A 14414-nucleotide genomic window follows, 5' to 3' on the forward strand; every position below is an offset into this window, starting at 1 on the left:
AGGAGCATAAGAAGAGCCCTGCTGGACCAGACCAAAGGCCTATATAGTCTAGCATTCTGTTCACACAGTGGCCAACCAGATGCCACTGTTGGAAAGCCCACAAGTATGACATGAGTGCAATAACACCATCCTGCTCATGTTCCCCAGAGACTGGTGCACATAGGCATATTGCCCCTGAGACAACATATAGCCATAATGACCAGTAGCCATTGATAGCCTCATCCTATGAATTTGTCTAATCTGTTAATCCTCGCTCTCGGTCAAGGGTGGGCAACTTGTGGCCCTCCGGATGTTCTGGCCTACAACTCCCACCAGTTCTAGCCAGCGCAGCCAATGGTAAGGATCATGGGGGTTGTAAGCCAAAACATATGGAGGGCCACAAGTTGCCACCCCTGCTCTAGGTGCTGAAGTAGTACAGATAGCATAAAAGCTATCAACAGTGTATGTGAATCTTCAGCATAGACTGCAGTGTACAGACAGGTGTGTTCATTTTTCCACTTACTCTTAAGCCCAGCCCTCCACTTGAGTCTGCTGGATCACCTTTTTCTCCCTTCAACCCATTCATACCAGGTCGACCCTGCAAATGACAAACAAAACAGCAAAATCAGCTTAATGGGCCCCTGCAATTACACAGCGCTAACACAAAAGAGGTGTACCAAGCAACCATCACTTTTCTTGCTCACATAAGGGTGGGGTGAAAGGGCTGAGAGAAGAAACTAGTGATATCTCCAAATTTGTCTGTGGGTAGCTCCGAAATGACACTCCTGCATCGAAAAGCCTCAAGAGCGGGAAGAGCTACATTGTGGTTCTGTCTAGAGCAGCTGACTAGAGTAAGTAGGCCAGGGCAGTCAGCATGAGGGCAGAATTAAAGAGTGCACACAACCTATCAGCTATCATAGATCCTTGGTTGATTTTGGTTGGTGTGACATAACAGCCTCTGTCCTGCAAGAGAGAGACAATAATAACCAAGCAATGAGGTGAGCATTAGAGTCATTCCACGGCAGCTGTAGGAGATGTGATGCATGCATAAAATGGTGAAAAGAGGCTACTTTAGCAGGCAGTTGCAGCCTGGCTGGAAAAAAGACAGCCACTGCAGGAGCAAACCTGGTGTTGCTAGGGGTAGCCTGGCCAGGATCTCACACCAGAAGGTGAGGCAGGTGTGAGGATGGCCCTGCTGTGTCTATGCAGAGCAACCTACTTTAGGGAGGATAGAGGAGTGGCCCAAAAGGACCCCAGCCTGGACCTAATGGTATATTTCCAGTGCCAGTGGCATGCAAAGCTACTGTGTTATGGAAACTGTATTCCTTTCATTAGGATTTCACTTATCATTTCTTAATGGTTCAGTCCCAAGTGAATTAATACTGAATGTCTTTTGGAATTTGGATTTCTGCAGCCACCCCTCTAGTCCTTACCAAGTGGAGAGTGGTTACTAGAAGATGTTAAATTTACCATCTTCCCTTCCCATACTATTTATAAGAAGAAATTTTACAGCGGAAGAAATCTAAAATAAAAATTCTTACAGGTCTTCCAGGAAAGCCAATTTCTCCTTTCTGTCCAAGCCGCCCAGGGAGACCCTAAAAGAAAAAAAGAAAAAATAACAGTAGTCTGGATTAGAAAGATGGTAAGCCCTTGCAAAGTGTGAGCTCCTGTGATGGCTGTAACATAATACCATGTGCTGTAGGAGTCATAATTCCAAATGGAAACAGAAGGCCGGAAGATCATCACTCCTTCCAACAGCAAACAGGTGATGAGTGTTGACAAAAAGGCAGCCAAAATGGGGTAACAGAGAAACAAGAGGCATCAGCACGCTCAAGGAACCCCCAAGATTTGAGTTAAGTACCCCCCCCCCAATTAAAACCCTAACGGGCATCGCTCACAAGAAAAAATCCCAATGAGGACAGAACATGCTCAGTACCCACAGAATGTTGGGTGTCCGCTGGGTGGAAAAGAAAAACTGAGGGGAGGAATGCTGCCCTGCTTGAGCTCTTTCCTGCTTTTAGTATCCTAGAGATGGGCAGGGCTGGCTAGCAGGAACCCTGAACCAAAGCATTCCTACTAGGAGGTGAGGACACACTGACACATTTTGTTGCAGGTTCCTCTTGTACAATATATCAATAAGCTCTCCTAAGCAGTCCCACTGAAATGACTGGGACAAAAGCACTGCTGTATTTTCAGTTTTAGGCACAGCAGTCGAGAGCTGACAAGTGACTCTACCATAGGGACTATTTTAAATGTTGCATCGATCAAAACGTTGAAACAATGACCAATTCTTGATGAATGCTTAGATCTGTGTAAATTCCTTGCATAAAAGCAAAGATACCATTTATAACTTACCGGTGGGCCCACAAGTCCTCTTGAGCCTGGTTCACCCTGCAGACAAACACACAGGTGATTCGACAGACGCATCACTATTTACAGCATCCCACGTTATTTTGCCTGGATGGTCAGAGGATGGATTATTTCATGATATGGGCTAATACATTAGGCGCAACTGTTGTAGAAGAGGGGGCGCTCGGAATTTCTCCAGCCTTAAAAACAGATAGTTTAAAATACAGTAAAGCCCTCTCTTCCACAGGTTAAGGTTTCCTTTTCTATCAGCAGCTGTTGGTGAGGCGGTTCGCCCCACTCCTGCAGAGTGATCAAGGGGGAAGCACACGCACACACTACACGCAAGCACGAAGCAGTCCGAAGAGAGGGGGCATCTTAGACAGCACTGCAACCACATTGTTGTTGGCTGGCTAGCAGGCCCCAGCATGGGCTGCTGATGTCAGCAGGACCTGTTAGCCACCATGTGCTTGCATGGAGCTGACTGAGATGCCTGCTGCCTCCACTGCTACCTCCTAATGGTTACCAGGAAGGGCAGACTTTCCCCTCCCGAACTCAATCACACCGTAATGGCTGCAAGTGGTTCCTGCCAGAGAACCACCTCACCAACCACTACTGCTCTCTATCAGCTTCATGGCCACCCTACAGCCTGCCAGAAATACTCGCTCTCTCCTTTTTCCGGAAAAGAACTGAGTGGTGCAAGTGCCTGCCTCAGACAGGTGACCCTCAGATCATTTGGGGAATCCCATGTGAGTGGTTGCTGACATGCACTACATCCAAAGACTCAGGGGAACCAAGATCACCAAAGCGAAAAGAGAAGCTTCATCGCAAAAGCACAACTGGATCAGGGGGCCCCACTTTTTCCTTCTTTTTAAGAGGGGCTCTGTCCTTAAGTTACAGAAGTTAAGTTAAGGAAATCCTCCAGCTTCTAATTGCACAAGAACCGAACTGGATCTGTGCACAACCTTCTTCATATGAGAGTAAAATATGCTTATTTCTACCTTTTCTCCTTTTCCATCAGCTCCCATGACTGTTCCATCAGGGCCAATTATAACTCCTGGCTCTCCCTTTTCACCCTGTCCAGGAGACAAAGGGCAACAATGAAGACAAATCTCATCAAAATGTAAACATTACAATGACTTAAGTGATGTTCCAGAGCAAATGGATCCCATATCACAAGCAACTATCTGGTATAATGATCTTGTTGAAGCAGTGACAAACTGAGTTGGATTCTTTAATGGTACTTTTTGTGATTCTGCCCATGTTCTTCTCAAGACTTTTAAGTCTGTTTTCTGCCTCCCAGCTGAGCAGAGCAGAGCAAGCTGCTCCAGCTGGTCTAGGGACTACAGAAGCAAGCAAGCTCCCAGAGAGCGAGTGATCAGAGCAAGTGAACAGGGGGAGCAAACAGGAGTTGGCCACGGGAGCTGCGGTGGCAGAAGAAACAAAGGAGACAAAGGCAAAGAAGTAAGTGGGCTGGAGGAAGCTCAGAGGGCTGTCCATTTCCTGCTGAGTGGCTGTGAGCTCACCAGGTGCCCCTGAGAGCTTCAATTAATTGGGGGGGGGGCTGAGTACTCCCAGCAGCTAAGTGGGCAGGAAGCTTCAGTCTGTTTCCCGCCTCCCAGATGAGCAGAGCAGAGCAGAGCAGAGGAAGCTGCTCCAGGGACTACAGAAGCATGCAAGCTCCCAGAGAGCAAGCAATCAGAGCGAGCAAACAGGAGTTGGCCAGGGGAGTTCGGCAGGGGAGGTCAAGGGGGAGGCCCCTAATATTTTTTTTAAAAAATTATCTGTCTCGTTACACACACTTCCATACCAGTGGGACTCTGTTTTTAACTTGCAGTGAGTAGAGGACCAGGCACAGGCTACTCTACAACAACCAGGAAGCTAGACACAAAAAGGGAAAAGAGACTATGGAAGGACAAGACTCTCCAGTGGTGGTGACCTGCAAGGTGGGTCCCATGTTTGTTTTCTTGCCTGAGAACAACATGGCCTACACATGCAACAAGTGCAAGTTGATCATGCTGCTGGAAAAAAAAGTAAGAGGACTGGAGTAGCAAGTGGCAACCCTCCAGGGAATAAGAGAACATGAAGAGTTCTTGGACAGAACGGTGGAACTACAGCAGCAAAGTGAAGAACAGACGCTAGAAGAGCAACAGCAAGCTGAGGCAGAAGAGGAAACTGCTGAGGTGAGGAAAAATGAAGTAGAGGATACTCCTTGGAAAAGGGTGACAGGAGCAGAAGAACTAGAAGACACTTGGCACCAGTGGAGGCAGTGGCACTAGGGAACTGTTTCCAGGTACTTGAAGATGAGAACGGAGGACAGCTTGCGAGGAAGAATTACAGGGGAACCTGCATGAGAGCGAGCAAGAGGCTGAAGGTCAGCCAAGGAGAGGCAATGAAACCAAGGCCTGCAACAACAAGAAGAGAAGAGTAGTAGCAGTGGGAGACTCCTTGCTGCATGGGATTGAAACCCAAGTATGTCGCGAAGACCTGTGGACTCGCCAGGTATGCTGTCCCGGGAGGACAGATTAGAGACGTGACTGAAGGGTTGCCTGCGCTCATAAAGCCCACTGACAGGTATCCCATGTGGGAACAAATGATACTGCCAAGCAGAGCTACGAAGAAATCACATCAGACTTTGAAGCCTTGGGAAGGAAACTCAAGAACTTTGGGGCCCAGATAGTTTTCTCATCCATCCTTCCAGTAGTTAGAAGAGGGATAGAAAGGGAAAGAAAAATACTCCGGGTGAATAACTGGCTAAGAAGGTGGTGCCAACGAGAGAGATTTGGATTCTGGGACCATGGGCTATACTTCCTGGAAGATGGGCCGTTGGCAAGGGATGGGTTGCACCTCACAAAGGCTGGGAAGAATGCGTTTGGCCACAGCATGAAGAACTTCATCAGGAGGGCTTTAAACTGAATCCTATGGGGAAGGGAGACATAAAGTTGGGGGTAACAATGGACAAAGGCTCATGCACCGCAATGGAGAGAACAGCTCTAATAGCGCCCAATAATAGTCTTAAGACACATGTAGGAAGAAAGCCAGACTATGAAGCACATGGTCTTCGATGTCTATATACTAATGCCCAGAGTATGGGAAACAAACAGAACGAACTTGAACTCTTAATACAGGAGGGAAATTATGACTGAGACTTGGTGGGATGACTCTCATGACTGGAATACAGCAATTGAAGGATATAACTTGTTCAAAAAGAACAGGAGGAACAGAATGGGAGGTGGGGTTGCACTAAATGTTAAAAAATACTTATCTCTACACAGAAATAAAAGAGGATGAGCTTGGTAGCCCCATTGAGAGCATCTGGGTTAAAATAAATGCAGCAAAGAATAAAAGGAACATGGTGGTCAGAGTCTACTACCGGCCACCCAATTTTGAAAAGCAAATCGCCAATATTTCAAGGAAGCATGATGTAGTAGAAATGGGGGACTTCAATTTCCCCAATATTTGTTGGGAGACAAATTCTGCAAAACATGGCACCTCCAGGAAATTCCTGACTTGTGTGGTGCAAGTAGAATAAGGAACTAGAGGATCGGCTATTCTTGACTTGATCCTAACCAATAGAGATGATTTAGTGGGTAAAGTAGCAGTTACAGGAACTCTGGGGGAAAGTGACCATGTTATACTTGAGTTCATGGTTCTACAGGAAGCAAAAGCCGAGTGTAGCCAAACCCGTACCCTGGATTTTAGGAAAGCTGATTTTCATAAACTCAGAACAATGATCAGTAAGGTCCCATGGCAAGCAACTCTAACGAGAAAAGAAGTCCAAGATGGGTGGGAGTTTTTAAAAAAGGAAATTCTCAAGGCACAATTACAAACAATTCCAACAAGAAAAAAGTTGGAAGACAACAGAAGAAGCCAATGTGGCTTCACAAAAAGCTTAGAGATGACCTGAAAACAAAAAAGGACACATACAGGAAGTGGAAGGAAAGCCAAGCTACAAAGGATGAGTAGAGGCAGGTAGCACAGAATTGCAGGGATGGCGTCAGGAAGGCTAAAGCTGAGAATGAGCTGAGGTTAGCGAGGGATGCTAAAAGCAACAAAAAAGCTTTCTTCAGCTACGTGCATACTAAAAGACAGAGGAAAGAAATGGTGGTTCAGCTATTAAATAAGGATGGCAAAATGATAACAGAGGACAAAGAAAAGGCAGAAGTGCTGACTTCCTAGTTTGGCTCAGTCTTCTCCCAAAAGAGGGTCTATGACCCCCCCTGGCAAAGGTGAAGTACAGGCTGAAGGGGCAGGACTGCAGCTTGAGATCAATAGGCATCTGGTCAAGGAACACCTAATTACTTTGAATAAATTCACATCTCCAGGGCCAGATGAACTGCACCCTAGAGTAATAAAGGAACTGACAGAAGAACTCTCAGAACCGCTGTCTATTCTCTTTGAGAAATCATGGAGAATGGGTGAAGTGCCAGATGACTGCAGGAAGGCTAATGTTGTTCCTACCTTCAAAAAGGGCAAAAAGGAGGAACCTGGGAACTACAGACCAGTCAGTCTGACATCAATCCCTGGGAAAACTCTGGAACAGATGATAATGCAATCAGTCTGTAAGCACCTTGAAAACAACGCAATGATTACTCGAAGCCAACATGGATTTGTCAAGAACAAATCCTGCCAGATGAATCTGATCTCATTTTTTGATCAAGTAACCTCCCTTGTGGACTGTGGGAATGCTGTGGACATCATATACCTCAACTTCAGCAAAGCTTTCGACAAAGTGCCCCATGATATCCTGATGAGCAACTAGCTCAAGTGGGCTAGATGAAACAACCATCAGGTGGATCCACAGTTAGCTACAGAATCGGACTCAAAGAGTGCTTATCAATGAGATCTTCTCAAACTGGGGAGAGGTAATGAGCAGGGTACCGCAGGGCTCAGTCCTGGGCCCAGTGCTCGTCAACGTTTTTATTAATGACTTAGAGGAGGAGGTGCAGGGAATGCTGATCACATTTGCAGATGACACAAAATTGGGCGGGATAGTTAATACCTTGGAAGACAGAAACAAAATTCAAAGTGAACTTGATAGACTGGAGTGCTGGGCAGAAAACAACAGAATGACATTTAATAGGGATAAATGCCAAGTTCTGCACCTAGGAAAAAGAAACCAAATGCACAGTTACAAGATGGGGGAGACTTGGCTCAACAATACTCCAAGTGAGAATTGTTGTAGATCACAAGCTGAATATGAGCCAACAATGTGATGTGGCTGCAAAAAGGGCAAATGCTATTTTGGGCTGCATTAATAGAAGCATAGCTTCCAAATCCCAGGAAGTACTAGTCCCCCTTGACTCAGCACTGGTTAGGCCTCATCTGGAGTACTGTGTCCAGTTCTGGGCACCGCACTTTAAGAAGGATGCAGACAAGCTGGAGAGGGTTCAGAGGAGGGCAACAAAGATGATCAGGGGACTGGAAACAAAGCCCTATGAGGAGACTCTGAAAGAAATGGGCATGTTTAGCCTTGAGAAGAGAAGACTGAGGGGAGATATGATAGCACTCTTCGAGTACTTGGAAAGCGGTCACAGAGAGGAAGGCCAGGATCTCTTCCTGATCATCCCAGAATGCAGGACATGGAATAATGGGCTCAAGTGACAGGAAGCCGGATTCCGGCTGAACATCAGGAAAAACCTCCTGACTGTTAGAGCAATACGACAATGGAACCAATTACCTAGGGAGGTAGTGGGCTCTCCCACACTGGAGGCATTCAAGATGAGGCTGGACAGCCATTTGTCAGGGATGCTCTGACTTGGATTCCTGCATTGAGCAGGGGGTTGGACTCTATGGTTTTGTAGGCCCCTTCCAACCCTACTATTCTATAATTCTATGAAGACATGGTCTGCACAAGAGCACAAGGCAGGAAGCAGCTGGTTTCATGCCAATTTTCTCCCCATCTCAGTTTTGTCTTATATCTAGCGTATTCACTACCCTGTCATCAGCACATGAAATTATTTCCCCAAGGCTCTCTAACTGACTGAAAGATTCATCATATTTTCTTATGATTTTGGCGGGCAGGTTGTACTGCAAAGGCTAAGGGCTGGTTTAGATGTGTCAACCATTCCCATATGCATGTTCACATGTACAGATGCAAATCATATATATTGGCCAAAAGAAAACTCCATGGCTTTTCCAGTCTTTAAGACATAAGAAGTTGCTTCTGGACCAATATGCACTATGTTTGTAAATGCAAGCTTGCATGCAGGTGTGGTTCACATGAGCAAGCAACCTAATGTCTGAAGTGGTTCTAAATGTGCTCTTTTCTAGTTCATGTAGGAATGGCCATATACTACAGTACATCCTTCCTGTTAACTTCTACCAAGGAGATAACACATGGGTATCTCCACAGTAGGCTCTGTTACACACAGATTATTTTCCTTTGTGCTATTGCTAAAACAATTAGCCTGTCATTTCCCAAAGAAGGCAATAAAAGCAAGACATTTTAAGCAAGAGAAAATGAAAATACTGGTAGGAATAATCATTTGAGATGATTGGCTGTTTTCAGCCATACTTATATCTTCACTTTGACACCCAAAATTCCACTTAGTTTCAGAAGAACATCAGCATATTTAATTTATTTTCTTCGGTGCCAAACATTTCATTCCCAACAAAGCTTCTTCCCCATTCTCCCACCAATGAAACAGCCAGCAAATATTCTTCTAGCCTAGAGGAGTATTGCTGGTTGGGAAGAGTTTATGGAAACATGACATACTATACTTTCTATACTCCTAAAAAAATCATAACAATGCTGAAGGAGGCCAAAGAGAGAATGGTTGGAACTTCTGATAGAAAGGGAGAGAAGACAGCAGCAAGTGCAGGGATCCTACTGATGATGGAGAAATCTCCACTGTGCTGATCAATTTACAAAATTCAATGAAAAAGAAAAGCATTTTGTATTGTCTTACCTTTGGTCCTGGAGTGCCATGAAAGCCTGGGGATCCTGTGTCACCTTTTGGTCCCACTGGCCCCTGTGGATGCAACCATGGAAGAATACATCTTATGACCACCCAAACACCTCACCACCACCACCACCACCACACACACACACACACACACACACACACACACACACTTTTTCAGTGCTAGGGGTCAGTAGAGCAATCCACTTTTTCAAGGGGGTGTCCAAGCTGCAGGCCCTTCCCCTGGGGACATTAAAGCATGCTGCACGCTAACATGACCCTCCTTCTTTTCTTTGATCTGCTTGCCTTGGTCTAAGCATAATGCCAAGCAAATAATCATCCTTGGAATTGTTGACTTGGGAAAGTTGACGTTGAAAAAAAGCTGGAGAACTTTGTTACAAAACCAACCAGACCTACCTGCATATTCATTTTTAAAGTACTGGAGTTCTAAAAACAGTTTGGGTATCTGGGTCCATATAATACCTAGTCCATATATACTTTCTCCCTGTTGTAGATTTATGGATGGTTTGCTGTGTTATTCTCCAGGTGGAAACTGTTATATAGCAGGAACAACTATTTTAAAAAAAGCTATGGGGCTGAGGAAAGTACCAGAGGAAAACCATTAAGTGATCTCCCTAGTCTAAAAATCCATGCAGGGTTAAGTTCCCAAAATGTAGGAGTAGCAAGAGAGCTGCAGCAAGACTGAAGGACCGGTGTTTGCTGTTCCCTGACTGTAACGTTCAGGGGGACAACGTAGGAGGAGGACAGACTTGCAGTCCCCGATCATCAAACATTCCTGTGTTGTGTTGTTTCATTCCCTGTGCAACATATGTAACAAATAAATCAAATAAATCTGACAAATAAATCAAGCAACAACAACAACCGCATTGTTGTCAACTGTCAAAAGCTGCTCTCCTTCACATCAGGGTTATTTTAGGGAAGCTCTAAGCTAGAAAAACCCTCTAAGACTGAGAGCAGCTCACCGAGGCTTGGAGCAGGGTCACCCTTCCTCCTATTGCACTGTTCCCTGTAGGACCACTCCACAGTCCACACACCTTTATTCTGGAGAGACTTCAAATGGCCCCTTTCCCAAACAAAATAGTACTGTTGAGTCTGCGACCCATTGGGGGGAAAGCAAAAAGTGGGGCAGCCCCTTTTAAGAATATATAAGTAGATAAGTCCTTTTAAAAAAGCAAGCTCAAGTCACAGAATTGCTTGTCTAGAGTTGCTTGCAAGTCTTTCAAATAGCTGCAGGTATTTAGAATAAAACTGAGGTTGATTATCTATCTATCATCTATCTATCATCTATCTATCTATCATCTATCTATCATCTATCTATCATCTATCATCTATCTATCATCTATCTATCATCTATCTATCATCTATCTATCATCTATCTATCATCTATCTATCATCTATCTATCATCTATCTATCATCTATCTATCATCTATCTATCTATCATCTATCTATCTATCATCTATCTATCTATCATCTATCTATCTATCATCTATCTATCTATCATCTATCTATCTATCATCTATCTATCTATCTATCATCTATCTATCTATCTATCATCTATCTATCTATCATCTATCTATCTATCTATCATCTATCTATCTATCTATCTATCTATCTATCATCTATCTATCTATCTATCTATCATCTATCTATCTATCATCTATCTATCTATCATCTATCTATCTATCATCTATCTATCTATCATCTATCTATCTATCATCTATCTATCTACACATGCACACACACACACACACACACACGGAAGGGGAAAGCAACTAGTAAATTTTTATTTTATTTTATTTATTTCATTTCTATACCGCCCAACAGCCGAAGCTCTCTTCGGCTTCAGTAAAGATTTGGGACCGAGGGGAATCAGCAACCTTTGTGGTCTTATTTGCACTGCTGATTTAAACACTGGGTGCAATCTTCCTCCTGCTTTCAACAGAGGCGTATTATAACAGAAAACCCATCCCCTTTACATTCCCCACCCCAATCCCTGGGTAGCTATAAAGATTTGTAGCAGCTGAAATCTTATATTATGAGCACTATAAAATCACTATAACTGGCAATGGTGATGACCAAAACTACTTACTGGGAAACCAGCATGCCCTTGTTTGCCCTGCAGGGGAAAAAAAGAAGGTAACATCACCTTTACAGAAAATATAGGAGGCACCAAACTATTTGTAATGATTTTAAATTGTTTGGGGGTTTCTTAAACACAGCATTGACATCAATTTTGTTTTAGACGGAGTAGCTAAAAATTTGATGATGACCATACTTATATGCAAGAGGCAAACTTTGTATCCTACATGTGAAGCCTAGAATGCAGCCTAATTGCATTTTTGAGGAAATGTCAAGAAAAACATAGAATTTTAGAAGTGAAACAAGCATTCATGAATCTTCTCTTTCCTGAATGCCAGGCATAGGAAACCTTTTTAGAACAAAAGGGCACATTGGCTCCAGGCAACCATGTCCAGGAAGCCATGCCAGCAATGGGTGGGGTCACCCCCATTGCTGGCATCCCCCCACCCCGCTTGCTTGTTCGGGGACAAACACAGTGCAAGGAAAGGCAGCAAACTACCCATGGAGGGAGAGAGAGCTCTCTTCCCCCATGGACAGTTTGCTACATTTCTGTGCTGTGCAGGGAGGAAAAGACTCCCTTTGTCACTGTGCACCATGCAAAGTCAGCAAACTCCCCACAGAGAGAAAGAGAGAGAGAGAGCGAGAGAGCGAGAGACAGAGAGAGAGCGCAATCTTTCTCTCCATGGGACATATGCTGTTTTCTCCTGCTATTTGGTGAAAAGGGGAGCCCCTTTACCACACAGCAGGAGAAAGCTCCTATCACAGATTAGCTACTGAATGGAACTCCCCCCCCGGGGGGGGGGGCCTTGGGAAAAGGCTGTCAGGTCTGATGGAGAATCCCTGAAGGTTGTATCCTGCCTGTAGCTGGAAATTCCCCATACTGTCACAGGCTTACAGTAACTAATTGCTTGGGACAGGTATAAATAACCTTCAAGAAACTACATCGGAGTCAAAGTTCCCTTTGCTCTGCTTATGTCCAGCCTTTAAAAAATAAAAGATATTGCTTGCATGCACTCCATGAAGCTCTGAACTCCCTCTTTCCATATGTGTGTAGGCTGCTACAGTTGCTCAGCCCTGGCATTGAAAATAGGTTCCCAGAGCAAGCTAAACATGGTGAGTCAAATTAAAAAGCAGGGAGAAAGGATAATGGGGGTGTTCCATCCATTTCTGCTCTTGAGTTCTGAAGCTGTTGGTAAGAAATGACTTGCAGCTTCAAGATTCTTGCTTGTCTTTGCAGATATCTGTGGATGGGATGTCCACTATTATGCCCATCAGCTATCTGATAATCTGTCATGCAACTATTTCTGTTTCCAGAGGGGTAGCCATGTTAGCCTACTGCAGCAAAAACAAAAAACAAAAACACACCCACACAAAGGGTCTTGTGAAATGTTGAAGACTAACCAATTTATCATAGCATAAGCTTTCACGGACACTGTCCACTGCATCTGATGACGTGAACAGTGTCTACAAAACCTTAAGCAATAATAAATTTGTTAGTCTTTAAGGTGCCCCCAGACTCTTTGTTGTTTTAACTATTTCTGTGTTCTTAAGGTTTATGTCTAATTGACAATCCACCTCACAAAGCCTGGGTGAACTGAACCACTAGAATAGAGACAGCATTTTACTTACCTCTGGGCCTGGCAAAGTAGATAAGGTTTTCTAAAAAATAATAATAATATATTTATAATGTAGTCTTTATTGTCTTTCCTCACATTCCTTGGAAGGGCATTTAAAGAGGACAAACTAAATGCTGGTCCAAAGCCCACTAAAACTCCATGAAATTCTTACCAATGACCCTAAATGGTTTCATCAGATAACATAATCAAATCTGCATCCAGGTGATATTTCTACCATTATTTTATCATTGCTGTTAAATCAATAGTAGCTGCTAACACATTCATGTTACTGGAGAGGGAAGGGGGGATGGACTTGAACTCAATTGCAGTATTTCAGTACTTAGTTCCGGAGTGTAAGAACTCACTGGCCTAAATCAGAATCTCTGACTATGCAATCCTAGGAATGTCTACTCAGAAGTAAGTCCCATTAAGCTCAATGAGACTTACTCCCAGATACATATGTATAAGATTGCAGCCCACGTCATTTAGACAAATACATTGCAGTCCTCATTCCCAACCAGCACAGAAGCTCAGTGTTATTATCCAGAAGCGTAAAGTCATGTGATTATCTCCAAGGTAACAGCTATAATCTCTTTTATTGCATTGTTAGCATAGTTTGGTTGACATCCAAGTGCAATTATGCACCATTTGTTGGATTTCTATTTAATCAACTTTATCTATTAGCTATTGACTTTGAACTTTTTCTTCAACCTCCTGCAAAATTTGTCATTAACTATGAACCTCTTTATTCTTTTAAAAGATTATTCTAGTAACTGAACACATAGGGTTCTGGATTTCCATGGCTGAAAATGAAAATGGGTGGGTGAGGGTGCATATCAACCTTCTCTTAATACCCTATGGAGACGAGCCACGCCATCAGAGAATGCAGATTTGAGGAACACTTTGAACACTTTCTAGAGGCAATTTTCTCGCAGGAAGGAAATTGCTAACTGTCTCTCATTGAATTTCAGTGTGTTGACATTCTCATGGTCAGTGCTGAACTGAAAAATACAACAAAAAATAGCCTGGAACGACACATTAATCTCTACTGGAGTAATTAGTTTTATGGTCCATGGATCTAATCCTACAGGTCAGAGCAACCTTCTCCAGCCTGGCATTCTCTGTAAGTGTTGAACTACAACTCCCATAATCCTCATCTAGCATGGCATATGCTACTGGGGTTGATGAGAGTTGAAGTCCAACCCATCTGGAAGGCTCTGGGTCAGGGAAGGCAGTAGAAAGATCATAGTCCACTAGCAATTTCTGGTAGACTACCTCTCCCTGATGGTTGCTGAGATTCTTGCAAAGAATGAAGGACAAGCAGATGTGGATCTGATCTAGCAACAGTATTTCTTGTGTTCTTGAACAAGGGTACATACTCAGGCTTACGGAACATAGATTAGTTATGATATAAGGTATCTTGGGTATGCATGCATGCTTTGGACATTTAAAACCTATCAGTGGACC

General features: G+C 43.9%; 1 protein-coding gene and 1 long non-coding RNA gene across 2 annotated transcripts in view; both read right to left on the minus strand.

Moving 5' to 3' along the window:
• The window catches only part of LOC146357977 (uncharacterized), a 717854-nt gene that overhangs the window by 267914 nt on the left and 435526 nt on the right, over positions 1–14414 (minus strand). The window lies entirely within an intron of this gene.
• The window catches only part of COL18A1 (collagen type XVIII alpha 1 chain), a 111186-nt gene that overhangs the window by 20220 nt on the left and 76552 nt on the right, over positions 1–14414 (minus strand). The window contains exons 23-29 of the mRNA XM_084859665.1: positions 12961–12990; positions 11342–11368; positions 9237–9299; positions 3327–3401; positions 2335–2370; positions 1521–1574; positions 503–577 (exon numbers count right to left, since the gene is read on the minus strand). Coding sequence (XP_084715791.1) covers positions 503–577; positions 1521–1574; positions 2335–2370; positions 3327–3401; positions 9237–9299; positions 11342–11368; positions 12961–12990 — 360 coding nt within the window. The remainder of the gene's footprint in view (positions 1–502; positions 578–1520; positions 1575–2334; positions 2371–3326; positions 3402–9236; positions 9300–11341; positions 11369–12960; positions 12991–14414) is intronic.

This window comes from Heloderma suspectum, chromosome 1, assembly GCF_057233095.1.
Source record: "Heloderma suspectum isolate Gila_16-S chromosome 1, 16-S_ref, whole genome shotgun sequence".
Lineage (NCBI taxonomy): Eukaryota > Metazoa > Chordata > Lepidosauria > Squamata > Helodermatidae > Heloderma > Heloderma suspectum.